Source organism: Oncorhynchus masou, chromosome 9 (assembly GCF_036934945.1).
Source record: "Oncorhynchus masou masou isolate Uvic2021 chromosome 9, UVic_Omas_1.1, whole genome shotgun sequence".
Classification (NCBI taxonomy): Eukaryota; Metazoa; Chordata; class Actinopteri; order Salmoniformes; family Salmonidae; genus Oncorhynchus; species Oncorhynchus masou.
Genome location: NC_088220.1, coordinates 90,166,002 through 90,182,344, shown reverse-complemented (window position 1 = coordinate 90,182,344; position 16,343 = coordinate 90,166,002). Strand labels below are relative to the sequence as shown.

General features: G+C 44.4%; 2 protein-coding genes across 2 annotated transcripts; both read right to left on the bottom strand.

The window, feature by feature from the left end:
- Positions 1-6,259: 6,259 nt before the first annotated feature.
- Positions 6,260-12,130, bottom strand: LOC135545132 (putative uncharacterized protein ENSP00000383309). Its single transcript, XM_064972764.1, has 2 exons — positions 9,925-12,130; positions 6,260-6,474 (listed from the first exon to the last, which is right to left on the bottom strand). Exons 1-2 carry the CDS (start codon positions 12,128-12,130, stop codon positions 6,260-6,262), a joined length of 2,421 nt encoding a protein of 806 aa, XP_064828836.1.
- A 29-nt stretch (positions 12,131-12,159) lies between these two features.
- LOC135545131 (putative uncharacterized protein ENSP00000383309) lies at positions 12,160-13,305 on the bottom strand. Its single transcript, XM_064972763.1, has one exon. The coding sequence runs from the start codon at positions 13,303-13,305 to the stop codon at positions 12,160-12,162; it is 1,146 nt and encodes a 381-aa protein (XP_064828835.1).
- Between the last annotated feature and the right edge of the window lie 3,038 nt (positions 13,306-16,343).

Below are 16,343 nucleotides of genomic sequence, written 5' to 3'. Positions count from 1 at the left end.
TCTGGTTGTCATGATGCTGGTATGGTCTCTGGTTGTCATAGTGCTGTTATGGTCTCTGGTTGTCATGATGCTGGTATTGTCTCTGGTTGTGTTGGTACTGGAATGTCTTGATGGTGATATTGTAATGTTACGGTTCTAGTATGGTATTGTAATGGTTCTGGTATGGTATCTGGTTGTCATGGTGCTGGTATGGTCTCTGTTTGTCTTGATGCTGATATGGTATCTGGTTGTCTTGATGCTGGTATGGTCTCTTGTTGCCATGGTGCTGGTATGGTTTCTGGTTGTCTTGATGCTGGTATGGTCTTTGGTTGTCTTGATGCTGGTATAGTCTCTGGTTGTCTTGATGCTGGTATGGTCTCTGGTTGTCTTGATGCTGATATGGTCTCTGGTTGTCTTGATGCTGGTATGGTCTATGGTTGTCATGGTGCTGGTATGGTTTCTGGTTTTCTTGATGCTGGTATGGCCTTTGGTTGTCTTGATGCTGTTATAGTCTCTGGTTGTCTTGATGCTGGTATGGTCTTTGGTTGTCTTGATGCTGATATGGTCTCTGGTTGTCTTGATGCTGGTATGGTCTATGGTTGTCATGGTGCTGGTATGGTCTCTGGTTGTCTTGATGCTGGTATGGTCTCTGGTTGTCTTGATGCTGGTATGGTCTCTGGTTGTCTTGAGGCTGGTATGGTCTCTGTTTGTCTTGATGCTGTTTTGGTCTCTAGCTGTCATGGTTCTGGTATGGTCTCTGGTTGTCATGGTGCTTGTATGGTCTCTGTTTGACATGGTACTGGTATGGTCTCTGGTTGTCGTGATGCTGGTATGGTCTCTCGTTGTCATGGTGCTGGTATGGTCTCTGGTTGTCATGGTGCTGTTATGGTCTCTGGTTGTCATTATGCTGGTATGGTCTCTGGTTGTCATGGTGCTGTTATGGTCTCTGGTTGCATTGATGTTGGTATTTTCTCTGGTTGTATTGGTACTGGTATAGTCTCTGAATGTCTTGATGGTGATATTGTAATGTTACGGTTCTAGTATGGTATTGGAATGGTTCTGGTATTGTATCTGGTTGTCATGGTGCTGGTATGTTCTCTGGTTGTCTTGATGCTTTTATGGTCTCTGGTTGTCATGGTACTGGTATGGTCTCTGGTTGTCATGGTGCTGTTATGCTCTCTTGTTGTCATGGTACTGGTATGGTCTCTGGTTGTCATGGTGCTGTTATGGTCCCTGGTTGTCATGATGCTGGTATGGTCTCTGGTTGTCATGGTGCTGTTATGGTCTCTGGTTGTCTTGATGCTGGTATGGTCTCTGGTTGTCTTGATGCTGGTATGGTCTCTGGTTGTGTTGAGGCTGGTATGGTCTCTGTTTGTCTTGATGCTGGTATGGTCTCTGGTTGTCTTGATGCTGGTATGGTCTATGGTTGTCATGGTGCTGGTATGGATTCTGGTTGTCTTGATGCTGATATGGTCTCTGGTTGTCATGATGCTGGTATGGTCTCTGGTTGTCATGGTGCTGTTATGGTCTCTGGTTGTCATGATGCTGGTATTGTCTCTGGTTGTGTTGGTACTGCTATAGTCTCTGAAAGTCTTGATGGTGATATGGTAATGTTACGGTTCTAGTATGGTATTGGAATGGTTCTGGTATGGTCTCTGGTTGTCTTGATGCTGGTATTGTCTCTGGTTGTGTTGGTACTGCTATAGTCTCTGAAAGTCTTGATGGTGATATGGTAATGTTACGGTTCTAGTATGGTATTGGAATGGTTCTGGTATGGTCTCTGGTTGTCTTGATGCTGGTATGGTCTCTGGTTGTCATGGTGCTGGTATGGTCTCTGGTTGTCATGATGCTGGTATGGTCTCTGGTTGTCATGATGCTGGTATGGTATCTGGTTGTCTTGATGCTGGTATGGTCTCTGGTTGTCTTGATGCTGGTATGGTCTCTGGTTGTCATGATGCTGGTATGGTCTCTGGTTGTCATGGTGCTGTTATGGTCTCTGGTTGTCATGATGCTGGTATTGTCTCTGGTTGTGTTGGTACTGCTATAGTCTCTGAAAGTCTTGATGGTGATATGGTAATGTTACGGTTCTAGTATGGTATTGGAATGGTTCTGGTATGGTCTCTGGTTGTCTTGATGCTGGTATTGTCTCTGGTTGTGTTGGTACTGCTATAGTCTCTGAAAGTCTTGATGGTGATATGGTAATGTTACGGTTCTAGTATGGTATTGGAATGGTTCTGGTATGGTCTCTGGTTGTCTTGATGCTGGTATGGTCTCTGGTTGTCATGGTGCTGGTATGGTCTCTGGTTGTCATGATGCTGGTATGGTCTCTGGTTGTCATGATGTTACGGTTCTAGTATGGTATTGGAATGGTTCTGGTATGGTCTCTGGTTGTCTTGATGCTGGTATGGTCTCTGGTTGTCATGGTGCTGGTATGGTCTCTGGTTGTCATGATGCTGGTATGGTCTCTGGTTGTCATGATGCTGGTATGGTCTCTGGTTGTCTTGATGCTGATATGGTCTCTGGTTGTCATGATGCTGGTATGGTCTCTGGTTGTCATAGTGCTGTTATGGTCTCTGGTTGTCATGATGCTGGTATTGTCTCTGGTTGTGTTGGTACTGGAATGTCTTGATGGTGATATTGTAATGTTACGGTTCTAGTATGGTATTGTAATGGTTCTGGTATGGTATCTGGTTGTCATGGTGCTGGTATGGTCTCTGTTTGTCTTGATGCTGATATGGTATCTGGTTGTCTTGATGCTGGTATGGTCTCTCGTTGTCATGGTGCTGGTATGGATTCTGGTTGTCTTGATGCTGGTATGGTCTTTGGTTGTCTTGATGCTGGTATAGTCTCTGGTTGTCTTGATGCTGGTATGGTCTCTGGTTGTCTTGATGCTGATATGGTCTCTGGTTGTCTTGATGCTGGTATGGTCTCTGGTTGTCATGGTGCTGGTATGGTTTCTGGTTTTCTTGATGCTGGTATGGCCTTTGGTTGTCTTGATGCTGTTATAGTCTCTGGTTGTCTTGATGCTGGTATGGTCTTTGGTTGTCTTGATGCTGATATGGTCTCTGGTTGTCTTGATGCTGGTATGGTCTATGGTTGTCATGGTGCTGGTATGGTCTCTGGTTGTCTTGATGCTGGTATGGTCTCTGGTTGTCTTGATGCTGGTATGGTCTCTGGTTGTCTTGAGGCTGGTATGGTCTCTGTTTGTCTTGATGCTGTTTTGGTCTCTAGCTGTCATGGTTCTGGTATGGTCTCTGGTTGTCATGGTGCTTGTATGGTCTCTGTTTGACATGGTACTGGTATGGTCTCTGGTTGTCGTGATGCTGGTATGGTCTCTCGTTGTCATGGTGCTGGTATGGTCTCTGGTTGTCATGGTGCTGTTATGGTCTCTGGTTGTCATTATGCTGGTATGGTCTCTGGTTGTCATGGTGCTGTTATGGTCTCTGGTTGCATTGATGTTGGTATTTTCTCTGGTTGTATTGGTACTGGTATAGTCTCTGAATGTCTTGATGGTGATATTGTAATGTTACGGTTCTAGTATGGTATTGGAATGGTTCTGGTATTGTATCTGGTTGTCATGGTGCTGGTATGTTCTCTGGTTGTCTTGATGCTTTTATGGTCTCTGGTTGTCATGGTACTGGTATGGTCTCTGGTTGTCATGGTGCTGTTATGCTCTCTTGTTGTCATGGTACTGGTATGGTCTCTGGTTGTCATGGTGCTGTTATGGTCCTGGTTGTCATGATGCTGGTATGGTCTCTGGTTGTCATGGTGCTGTTATGGTCTCTGGTTGTCTTGATGCTGGTATGGTCTCTGGTTGTCTTGATGCTGGTATGGTCTCTGGTTGTGTTGAGGCTGGTATGGTCTCTGTTTGTCTTGATGCTGGTATGGTCTCTGGTTGTCTTGATGCTGGTATGGTCTATGGTTGTCATGGTGCTGGTATGGATTCTGGTTGTCTTGATGCTGATATGGTCTCTGGTTGTCATGATGCTGGTATGGTCTCTGGTTGTCATGGTGCTGTTATGGTCTCTGGTTGTCATGATGCTGGTATTGTCTCTGGTTGTGTTGGTACTGCTATAGTCTCTGAAAGTCTTGATGGTGATATGGTAATGTTACGGTTCTAGTATGGTATTGGAATGGTTCTGGTATGGTCTCTGGTTGTCTTGATGCTGGTATGGTCTCTGGTTGTCATGGTGCTGGTATGGTCTCTGGTTGTCATGATGCTGGTATGGTCTCTGGTTGTCATGATGCTGGTATGGTATCTGGTTGTCTTGATGCTGGTATGGTCTCTGGTTGTCTTGATGCTGGTATGGTCTCTGGTTGTCATGATGCTGGTATGGTCTCTGGTTGTCTTGGTGATGTTATGGTCTCTGGTTGTCATGATGCTGGTATGGATTCTGGTTGTCTTGATGCTGATATGGTCTCTGGTTGTCATGATGCTGGTATGGTCTCTGGTTGTCTTGGTGATGTTATGGTCTCTGGTTGTCATGATGCTGGTATGGTCTCTGGTTGTCTTGGTGATGTTATGGTATCTGGTTGTCTTGATGCTGGTATGGTCTCTGGTTGTCTTGATGCTGGTATGGTCTCTGGTTGTCATGATGCTGGTATGGTCTCTGGTTGTCTTGGTGATGTTATGGTCTCTGGTTGTCATGATGCTGGTATGGATTCTGGTTGTCTTGATGCTGATATGGTCTCTGGTTGTCTTGGTGATGTTATGGTCTCTGGTTGTCATGGTACTGGTATAGTCTCTGGTTGTCATGGTGCTGGTATTGTCTCTGGTTGTGTTGGTACTGGTATAGTCTCTGAATGTCTTGATGGTGATATGGTAATGTTACAGTTCTTGTATGGTATTGGAATGGTTCTGGTATGGTCTCTGGTTGTCATGGTGCTGGTATGGTCTCTGGTTGTCATGGTGCTGGTATTGTCTCTGGTTGTCATGGTGCTGGTATGGTCTCTGATTGTCTTGATGCTGGTATTGTCTCTGGTTGTGTTGGTACTATTATGGTCTCTGGTTGTCATGGTACTGGTATGGTCTCTGGTTGTCATGGTGCTGGTATGGTCTCTGGTTGTCATGATGCTGGTATGGTATCTGGTTGTCTTGATGCTGGTATGGTCTCTTGTTGTCTTGATGCTGGTATGGTCTCTGGTTGTCTTGATGCTGTTATGGTATCTGGTTGTCATGGTGCTGGTATTGTCTCTGGTTGTCATGGTACTGGTATAGTCTCTGAATGTATTGATGTTGATATGGTAATGTTACGGTTCTAGTATTGTATTGGAATGGTACTGGTATGGTCTCTGGTTGTCATGGTGCTGGTATGGTCTCTGGTTGTCTTAATGCTGGTATGGTCTCTGGTTGTCATGGTACTGGTATGGTCTCTGGTTGTCATGGTGCTGGTATTGTCTCTGGTTGTCTTAATGCTGGTATGGTCTCTGGTTGTCATGATGCTGGTATGGTCTCTGGTTGTCATGGTGCTGGTATTGTCTCTGGTTGTCATGGTACTGGAATGGTCTCTGGTTGTCATGATGCTGGTATGGTCTCTGGTTGTCATGGTGCTGGTATGGTCTCTGGTTGTCATGGTGCTGGTATGGTCTCTGGTTGTCATGGTGCTGGTATGGTCTCTGGTTGTCATGGTGCTGGTATGGTCTCTGGTTGTCATGGTGCTGGTATTGTCTCTGGTTGTCATGGTACTGGTATAGTCTCTGAATGTCTTGATGGTGATATGGTAATGTTACGGTTCTAGTATGGTATTGGAATGGTACTGGTATGGTCTCTGGTTGTCATGGTGCTGTTATGGTCTCTGGTTGTCATGCTGCTGTTATGGTCTCTGGTTGTCATGATGCTGGTATGGTATCTGGTTGTCTTGATGCTGATATGGTATCTGGTTGTCTTGATGCTGGTATGGTCTCTGGTTGTCATGGTGCTGTTATGGTCTCTGGTTGTCATGGTGCTGTTATGGTCTCTGGTTGTCTTGATGCTGGTATGGTATCTGGTTGTCTTGATGCTGGTATGGTCTCTGTTTGTCATGGTGCTGTTATGGTCTCTGGTTGTCATGGTGCTGGTATGGTCTCTGGTTGTCATGGTGCTGGTATGGTCTCTAGTTGTCATGGTGCTGGTATGGTCTCTGGTTGTCATGGTGCTGGTATTGTCTCTGGTTGTCATGGTACTGGTATAGTCTCTGAATGTTTTGATGGTGATATGGTAATGTTATTGTTCTAGTATGGTATTGGAATGGTTCTGGTATGGTCTCTGGTTGTCATGGTGCTGGTATGGTCTCTGGTTGTCTTAATGTTGGTATGGTCTCTGGTTGTCATGGTACTGGTATAGTCTCTGGTTGTCATGATGCTGGTATGGTCTCTGGTTGTCATGGTTCTGGTATGGTATCTGGTTGTCATGGTGCTGGTATGGTCTCTGGTTGTCATGGTACTGGTATAGGCTCTGGTTGTCATGGTACTGGTATGGTCTCTGGTTGTCATGGTACTGGTATAGTCTCTGAATGTCTTGATGGTGATATGGTAATGTTACAGTTCTAGTATGGTATAGGAATGGGTCTGGTATGGTCTCTGGTTGTCATGTTGCTGGTATGGTCTCTGGTTGTCATGGTACTGGTATAGTCTCTGAATGTCTTGATGGTGATATGGTAATGTTACGGTTCTAGTATGTTATTGGAATGGTTCTGGTATGGTATCTGGTTGTCTTGATGCTGGTTTGGTCTCTGGTTGTCATGGTGCTGGTATTGTCTCTGGTTGTCATGGTACTGGTATGGTCTCTGGTTGTCTTGGTACTGGTATTGTCTCTGGTTGTCATGGTACTGGTATGGTCTCTGAATGTCTTGATGGTGATATGGTAATGTTACGGTTCTGGTATGGTATTGGAATGGTTCTGGTATTGCCTCTGGTTGTCATGGTGATGTTATGATCTCTGGATGTCTTGATGCTGGTTTGGTCTCTGGTTGTCATGGTACTGGTATGGTCTCTGGTTGTCTTGGTACTGGTATAGTCTCTGAATGTCTTGATGGTAAAATTGTAATCTTATAGTTCTAGTATGGTAATGGAATGGTTCTAGTATGGTAATGGAATGGTTCTGGTATGATAATGTTATGGATATGTTATGGTTCTGGTAGGGTGCTGGTATGGTTCTGGTATGGTGCTGGTATGGTGCTGGTATGGTGCTGGGATGGTTCTGGCATGGTACTTGTATTGTGCTGGTATGGTACTGGTATGGTGCTGGTATGGTGCTGGTATGGTGCTGGGATGGTTCTGGCATGGTACTGGTATTGTGCTGGTATGGTACTGGTATGGTGCTGGTATGGTGCTGGTATGGTGCTGGGATGGTTCTGGTATGGTTCTGGTATGGTACTGGTATTGTGCTGGTATGGTTCTGGTATTGTACTGGTATGGTGCTGGGATGGGTTGATAGCCATATTCCCAGACGGTCGATTGGAAACCTCCCCGTGATAGCTGGATTGTGGCTCCCATGGCCATTTAAAATGCTGGATGGTGGGGGAAGAAGTCCAACGCTCTAACCACTAGGCTACCTGCCGTGAGGGAAGAAGTCCAACGCTCTAACCACTAGGCTACCTGCCGTGAGGGAAGAAGTCCAACGCTCTAACCACTAGGCTACCTACCGTGAGGGAAGAAGTCCAACGCTCTAACCACTAGGCTACCTGCCGTGAGGGAAGAAGTCCAACGCTCTAACCACTAGGCTACCTGCCGTGAGGGAAGAAGTCCAACGCTCTAACCACTAGGCTACCTACCGTGAGGGAAGAAGTCCAACGCTCTAACCACTAGGCTACCTGCCGTGAGGGAAGAAGTCCAACGCTCTAACCACTAGGCTACCTACCGTGAGGGAAGAAGTCCAACGCTCTAACCACTAGGCTACCTGCCGTGAGGGAAGAAGTCCAACTCTCTAACCACTAGGCTACCTACCGTGAGGGAAGAAGTCCAACGCTCTAACCACTAGGCTACCTGCCGTGAGGGAAGAAGTCCAACGCTCTAACCACTAGGCTACCTGCCGTGAGGGAAGAAGTCCAACGCTCCAACAACTAGGCTACCTACCGTGAGGGAAGAAGCTCCACCTTTCTCTGTTGGAATGCTCTCAGAATTATGACCTGCAAGACGAGAAATTCTGACAAAACACCAAAAAGTTATGAAAGTTGTAGCGTAAATGAAAACCTTGCTTTATAATGTGCAGTGTGAGTTTGAGATACCTGTCCGCCTTATTAGCATATTGTAACATTTCTGTCTTATCAATATTCATATAGTGTGTGTGTGTGTGTGTGTGTGTGTGTGTGTGTGTGTGTGTGTGTGTGTGTGTGACATAATTATGCTGTGAGATTCCTACCCCATGCCTGAACCATGTCAGGCCCCATGCCAACGATTAGGTAGTATGGGTAATATGACACTGTGTGAATGCGTTGCAGGTGGGCAGGGTTTAAGTAGGTGGACTAGATGGCCTGGTGAAGACAACCTGTTTTCATTTAAGCCCTGCGTAGCAGAAGCCTGTCTGTGACATGCTGTTGGACTGGAGAGAGAGCAGACTTACCCAGCTGGGGACAGATCAACCCTTGGCCTCTTTCTCATTCACACTCTCTCACACACACACACACACACACACACACGCACGCACGCACACACACACACACACACACACACACACACACACACACACACACACACACACACACTCACACACACTCACACACACACACACACACACACACACACACACACACACACACACACTCACACGCACACACGCACACGCACGCACTTACACACACACACACACCTGTCTAGTGTTAAGTCTCTCCCCTGTGCTTTGTGACTAACAGGTTTCACGGGAGGTTGTTTCTAACCCCAAAGCCCACATGTTCTATAATAAGTATCAGACTCTTCTATTCAATTTACCCCTAAAATGACGTACTCAAATCTCAGTGCCTGTAGCTCAGGATCTGAAGCAAGGATATGCATATTATTGATACCATTTGAAAAGAAACACTTTGACGTTTGTGAAACAGTGAAATTAAGGTAGGAGAATATTACACATTAGATCTGGTAAAAGATAAAACACACAAAAACACATGCGCTTTCTGTTTTTGAAATGCTAAATAAAGACCATACGCTGACCTAGGAATCTAAGTGTCATTTTGGAGTTGTCCACCAGATGGCAGCAGTGAGTGTGCAAAGTTTCAGACTGATACATTGACGAATGACATCCCTAAATAAAATGTTGTATCAAGTCTCCCAGGTGTCCTTCACAAGTTTGCCCAAATGTACCCAAATGGCCGAATTGGTCAATTGGTACATTTTCAAGTACATAACTATAGAGACCATACATAAATGCTATGGTAATAAAAAAATGTAATTATACACACTCCTATGAATGTCATACATGATGGATCATTAGCTTCCCTATAGAAAATAACACTAACTTTCACACATCTAGACATCCGGTCGGGGTGGGTGTGGAGCCAGATATAGCAGGGGTTCAAACTGTAGAACCCAGTTCCTACATTTGAATGCGTGGGGGATGGAGGACCTAAATGTGGCCTTTTTGAAGTTGCTCCCACCGGTCTACCACTATTGAGGATTTTTACATTTAATTATGTTTTAACCCCTGTTTGCAATTATACATTTTATTTAACCTTTCTTTTAGCAGGGGGTTAGCACTGAATCAATACATCAAATACACAACACATATCTATAGATATATATAAATATATATAGAGTAAGGGGAACACAATCACTATAATTAAATATATGGATCAATAGGCAGTAAGAAGCACAGACTATACTAATATATTGTATGCCTCAGGTCTATATATTATATACACATATATACATCAAAAGACAAATATTTTAAATTAATATGCAACCATGTAAACAATTGGATTAGCATGATGATAAAAATAATTTATTTTACTAACTGATCTAAAAAATGTACATTACCTTCTCCTCCTTTGTTGCACGCAGTACTCCTCGTGTCTGAGTTAATCTCAGGACTCCACGTGTCTGAGTTAATCTCAGGACTCCTCGTGTCGGAGTTAATCTCAGGACTCCTCGTGTCTGAGTTCATCTCAGGACTCCTCGTGTCTGAGTTAATCTCAGGACTCCTCGTGTCTGAGTTCATCTCAGGACTCCTCGTGTCTGATTTAATCTCAGGACTCCTCGTGTCGGAGTTAATCTCAGGACTCCTCGTGTCTGAGTTAATCTCAGGACTCCTCGTGTCTGATTTAATCTCAGGACTCCTCGTGTCTGATTTAATCTCAGGACTCCTCGTGTCTGAGTTAATCTCAGGACTCCTCGTGTCTGAGTTAATCTCAGGACTCCTCGTGTCTGAGTTAATCTCAGGACTCCTCGTGTCTGATTTAATCTCAGGACTCCTCGTGTCGGAGTTAATCTCAGGACTCCTCGTGTCGGAGTTAATCTCAGGACTCCTCGTGTCTGAGTTAATCTCAGGACTCCTCGTGTCTGAGTTAATCTCAGGACTCCTCGTGTCTGAGTTCATCTCAGGACTCCTCGTGTCTGAGTTAATCTCAGGACTCCTCGTGTCTGATTTAATCTCAGGACTCCTCGTGTCTGATTTAATCTCAGGACTCCTCGTGTCTGAGTTAATCTCAGGACTCCTAGTGTCTGAGTTAATCTCAGGACTCCTCGTGTCTGAGTTAATCTCAGGACTCCTCGTGTCTGAGTTCATCTCAGGACTCCTCGTGTCTGAGTTCATCTCAGGACTCCTCGTGTCTGATTTAATCTCAGGACTCCTCGTGTCTGAGTTCATCTCAGGACTCCTCGTGTCAGAGTTAATCTCAGGACTCCTCGTGTCTGATTTAATCTCAGGACTCCTCGTGTCGGAGTTAATCTCAGGACTCCTCGTGTCTGAGTTAATCTCAGGACTCCTCGTGTCTGAGTTCATCTCAGGACTCCTCGTGTCTGAGTTCATCTCAGGACTCCTCGTGTCTGATTTAATCTCAGGACTCCTCGTGTCTGAGTTCATCTCAGGACTCCTCGTGTCGGAGTTAATCTCAGGACTCCTCGTGTCTGATTTAATCTCAGGACTCCTCGTGTCGGAGTTAATCTCATGACTCCTCGTGTCTGAGTTAATCTCAGGACTCCTCGTGTCGGAGTTAATCTCAGGACTCCTCGTGTCTGAGTTCATCTCAGGACTCCTCGTGTCTGAGTTAATCTCAGGACTCCTCGTGTCTGATTTAATCTCAGGACTCCTCGTGTCTGATTTAATCTCAGGACTCCTCGTGTCTGATTTAATCTCAGGACTCCTCGTGTCGGAGTTAATCTCAGGACTCCTCGTGTCTGAGTTAATCTCAGGACTCCTCGTGTCTGATTTAATCTCAGGACTCCTCGTGTCTGAGTTAATCTCAGGACTCCTCGTGTCTGATTTAATCTCAGGACTCCTCGTGTCGGAGTTAATCTCAGGACTCCTCGTGTCTGATTTAATCTCAGGACTCCTCGTGTCTGATTTAATCTCAGGACTCCTCGTGTCGGAGTTAATCTCAGGACTCCTCGTGTCTGATTTAATCTCAGGACTCCTCGTGTCTGATTTAATCTCAGGACTCCTCGTGTCGGAGTTAATCTCAGGACTCCTCGTGTCTGATTTAATCTCAGGACTCCTTGTGTCTGAGTTCATCTCAGGACTCCTCGTGTCTGTGTTCATCTCAGGACTCCTCGTGTCTGATTTAATCTCAGGACTCCTCGTGTCTGAGTTCATCTCAGGACTCCTCGTGTCTGATTTAATCTCAGGACTCCTCGTGTCTGAGTTCATCTCAGGACTCCTCGTGTCTGATTTAATCTCAGGACTCCTCGTGTCTGATTTAATCTCAGGACTCCTCGTGTCTGAGTTAATCTCAGGACTCCTCATGTCTGAGTTCATCTCAGGACTCCTCGTGTCTGATTTAATCTCAGGACTCCTCGTGTCTGAGTTAATCTCAGGACTCCTCGTGTCTGATTTAATCTCAGGACTCCTCGTGTCTGATTTAATCTCAGGACTCCTCGTGTCTGAGTTAATCTCAGGACTCCTCATGTCTGAGTTCATCTCAGGACTCCTCGTGTCTGATTTAATCTCAGGACTCCTCGTGTCTGAGTTAATCTCAGGACTCCTCGTGTCTGATTTAATCTCAGGACTCCTCGTGTCTGAGTTCATCTCAGGACTCCTCACGTCTCAATGTCAATTTATGAGTTAATCTCAGGACTCCTCGTGTCTGAGTTCATCTCAGGACTCCTCGTGTCGGAGTTAATCTCAGGACTCCTCGTGTCTGAGTTAATCTCAGGACTCCTCGTGTCGGAGTTCATCTCAGGACTCCTCGTGTCTGAGTTCATCTCAGGACTCCTCGTGTCTGAGTTAATCTCAGGACTCCTCGTGTCTGATTTAATCTCAGGACTCCTCGTGTCTGATTTAATCTCAGGACTCCTCGTGTCTGATTTAATCTCAGGACTCCTCGTGTCTGATTTAATCTCAGGACTCCTCGTGTCTGAGTTAATCTCAGGACTCCTCGTGTCTGATTTAATCTCAGGACTCCTCGTGTCTGAGTTAATCTCAGGACTCCTCGTGTCTGATTTAATCTCAGGACTCCTCGTGTCGGAGTTAATCTCAGGACTCCTCGTGTCTGATTTAATCTCAGGACTCCTCGTGTCTGATTTAATCTCAGGACTCCTCGTGTCGGAGTTAATCTCAGGACTCCTCGTGTCTGATTTAATCTCAGGACTCCTCGTGTCTGATTTAATCTCAGGACTCCTCGTGTCTGATTTAATCTCAGGACTCCTCGTGTCGGAGTTAATCTCAGGACTCCTCGTGTCTGATTTAATCTCAGGACTCCTCGTGTCTGATTTAATCTCAGGACTCCTCGTGTCGGAGTTAATCTCAGGACTCCTCGTGTCTGATTTAATCTCAGGACTCCTCGTGTCTGATTTAATCTCAGGACTCCTCGTGTCGGAGTTAATCTCAGGACTCCTCGTGTCTGATTTAATCTCAGGACTCCTTGTGTCTGAGTTCATCTCAGGACTCCTCGTGTCTGAGTTCATCTCAGGACTCCTCGTGTCTGATTTAATCTCAGGACTCCTCGTGTCTGAGTTAATCTCAGGACTCCTCGTGTCTGATTTAATCTCAGGACTCCTCGTGTCTGAGTTCATCTCAGGACTCCTCGTGTCTGATTTAATCTCAGGACTCCTCGTGTCTGATTTAATCTCAGGACTCCTCGTGTCTGAGTTAATCTCAGGACTCCTCATGTCTGAGTTCATCTCAGGACTCCTCGTGTCTGAGTTCATCTCAGGACTCCTCGTGTCTGATTTAATCTCAGGACTCCTCGTGTCTGAGTTCATCTCAGGACTCCTCACGTCTCAATGTCAATTTATGAGATAATCTCATCCCGAATTATGTTTGATCAAGTGAACACCGCCGGTCTCATTGGTGTGTAATTATGACCTCCGTGGGCTAAAATAGGTGTTTTGTAGCCAATACCTTAATTATGTCTGTCCTTCGTGGGCTAAAATAGGTGTTTTGTAGCCAATACGTAATGTAGACTGAGGAAGCAAAGTTTGGTTTCCTTCTAGAGTGTCTAAGGATTGCACACAGAAACCGAACTTGACTTTAAGAAACAAGGATTAGCGATAATATTACATTGACCGTTTTGATGTAAATTGAAAGATTTGGAATTCATGGAAAACGCTGTATATGGATAGTGTTAGGATATAAAAAATGATTTTATCAAACAAAACTCTGCTACATTTTATCTCTGGGTCCCTCAGGATGACACATCAGAGCCAGATTACTGAATGTAAGTACATTATTTACCTTCAGATGTGAATGTATCAAATCATCTGCCGTGGTAAAAGTGTGTTGTTGTTGTGCGCTCTCCTCAAACAATAGCATGGTCTTTTTTCACTGTAACAGCTAACGTAAATTGGACAACAAGAATTTAAGCTTTCTGCCCATACAAGACATGTTTATGTCCCAGAAAGTTGGCTGTTGTTTACAATGTAATTCTACTCACATTAATGCATATTGAACAACAACTGTCCCGATTTCTAGTAGAGGATAACTCATATACAGTGGCAAGAAAAAGAATGTGAACCCTTTGGAATTACCTGTATTTCTGCATGAATTGGTCATAAAATTTGATCTGATCCTCATCTAAGTCACAACGATAGACCAACACAGTCTGCTTAAACTAATAACACACAAACAATTTTATGTTTTCATGTCTTTATTGAACACAGTGTAAACATTCACAGTGCAGGCTGGAAAAAGTATGTGAACCCTTGGATTTAATAGCCAGTTGACCCTCCTTTGGCAGCAATAACCTCAACCAAACATTTTCTATAGTTGTGGATCAGACCTGCACAATGGCCAGGAGGAATTTTGGATCTTTCCTCTTCACAAAACTGTTTCAGTTCAGCAATATTCTTGGGATGTCTGGTGTGAACCGGTCTCTTGAGGTCATGCCACAGCATCTCAATCGGGTTGAGGTCAGGACTGACTGGGCCACTGCAGAAGGTGTATTTTCTTCTGTTGAAGCCATTCTGTTGTTGATTTACCTCTGTGTTTTGGGTCGTTGTCCTGTTACATCACCCAACTTCTGTTGAACTTCAATTGGCGGACTGATAGTCTTACATTCTCCTGCAAAAAGTCTTGATACACTTGGGAATTCATTTTTTTGTCAAAGATAGCAAGCTGTCCAGGCCTTGAGGCAGCAAAGCAGCCCCAAACCGCCACTATACTTTACAGTTGGGATGAGGTTTTGATGTTGCTGTGCTGTGCCTTTTTTTTCTCCACACATAGTGTTGTTTGTTCCTTCCAAACAACTCAACTTTAGTTTCATCTGTCCACAGAATATTTTGCCAGTAGCACTGTGGAACATCCAGCTGCTCTTTTGCGAACTTCAGATGTGCAGCAATGTTTTTTTGGGACATAAGTGGCTTCTTCCATGGTGTCCTCCCATGAACACCATTCTTATTTAGTGTTTAACACATCGTAGACTAATCAACAGAGGTGTTAGCATGTTCCAGAGATTTCTGTAAGTCTTTAGCTGACACTCTAGGATTCTTCTTAACCTCATTGAGCATTCTGCTGTGCCCTTGCAGTCATATGTGCAAGGAGGCCACTCTTAGAGAGAGCAGCAACAGTGCTGAACTTTCTCCATTTATAGACAATTTGTCTTACCGTGGACTGACGGACATCAAAGCTTTAGAGGAAAAGTTGTAACCGTTTCCAGCTTTATGCCTGTCAACAATTCTCAAACTTAGGTCTTCTGATATCTCTTTTTTAGAGGTTCACATCAGGCAATGCTTCTTGTGAATAGCAAACTCAATTTTGTCTCATTGATTGGAGTCCAGGTTAGCTGACTCCTTACTCCAATTAGCTTTTTGGAGAAGTCATTAGCCGATGGGTTCACATACTTTTCCCAACCCACACTGTGAATGTTAAAATGATGTATTCAGTATAGACAAGAAAAATATAATATGTTGTGTGTTAATAGGTCAAGCACACTGTGTTTGTCTATAGATGAAGATCAGATCAAATTTTATGACCAATTAATGCAGAAATCCAGGTAATTCCAAAGGGTTCACATACTGTTTCTTTGCCAATGTATAGACTGTATATGTGTATGTATACACTACTCAAAAGTTTGGGGTCAATTATAAATGTCCTTGTTTTTGAAAGAAAAACATATTTTTTTGTCCATTAAAATAAATTCGTGTTGATCAGAAATGCAGTGTAGACATCGTTAATGTTGTAAATGACTATTGTTGCTGGAAACGGATGATTTTTAATGGAATTTCTATATAGGCATACAGAGGCCCATTATCAGCAACCATCACTCCTGTGTTCCAATGGCATGTTGTGTTAGCTAATCCAAGTTGATTATTTTAAAAGTCTAATTGATCTTTAGGAAACCGTTTTGCAATTATCTTCGCACAGCTGAGAACGTTTGTCCTGATGAAAGAAGCAATAAAACGGTCTTTCTTTAGACTAGTTGAGTATCTGGAGCCTCAGCGTTTGTGGGTTCGATTACAGGCTCAAAATGGCCAGAAACAAAGAACTTTCTCCTGAGACTCATCAGCCTATTCTTGTTCTCAGAAAGGAAGGCTATTCCAAGCAAGAAATTGCCAAGAATCTGAAGATCTGGTACAACGCTGTGTACTTCTACCTTCACAGAACTGCGCAAACTGTCTCTAACCAGAATAGAAAGTGGAATGGGAGGCCCCGGTGCACAACTGAGCAAGCAGACAAGTACATTAGAGTGTCTAGTTTAAGAACAAACACCTCACCTGGAATAACCCTGATTTTCAAACATAGCTTTCATGCATCTTGGCATGCACTCCACCAGTCCTGTCGTGGAAATTCAAGCAGCTCGGCT

Bases quoted from the DNA above. Each gene is read 5' to 3' on its own strand.
- LOC135545132 (XM_064972764.1), bottom strand. From the start codon at position 12,130: ATGAACTCAGACACGAGGAGTCCTGAGATTAAATCAGACACGAGGAGT. The intron at 6,475-9,924 runs GTAATGTACATT...ATCACCATCAAG, and splicing joins GTGCAACAAAGGAGGAGAAG to ACATTCAGAGACTATACCAG.
- LOC135545131 (XM_064972763.1), bottom strand. From the start codon at position 13,305: ATGAACTCAGACACGAGGAGTCCTGAGATTAAATCAGACACGAGGAGT.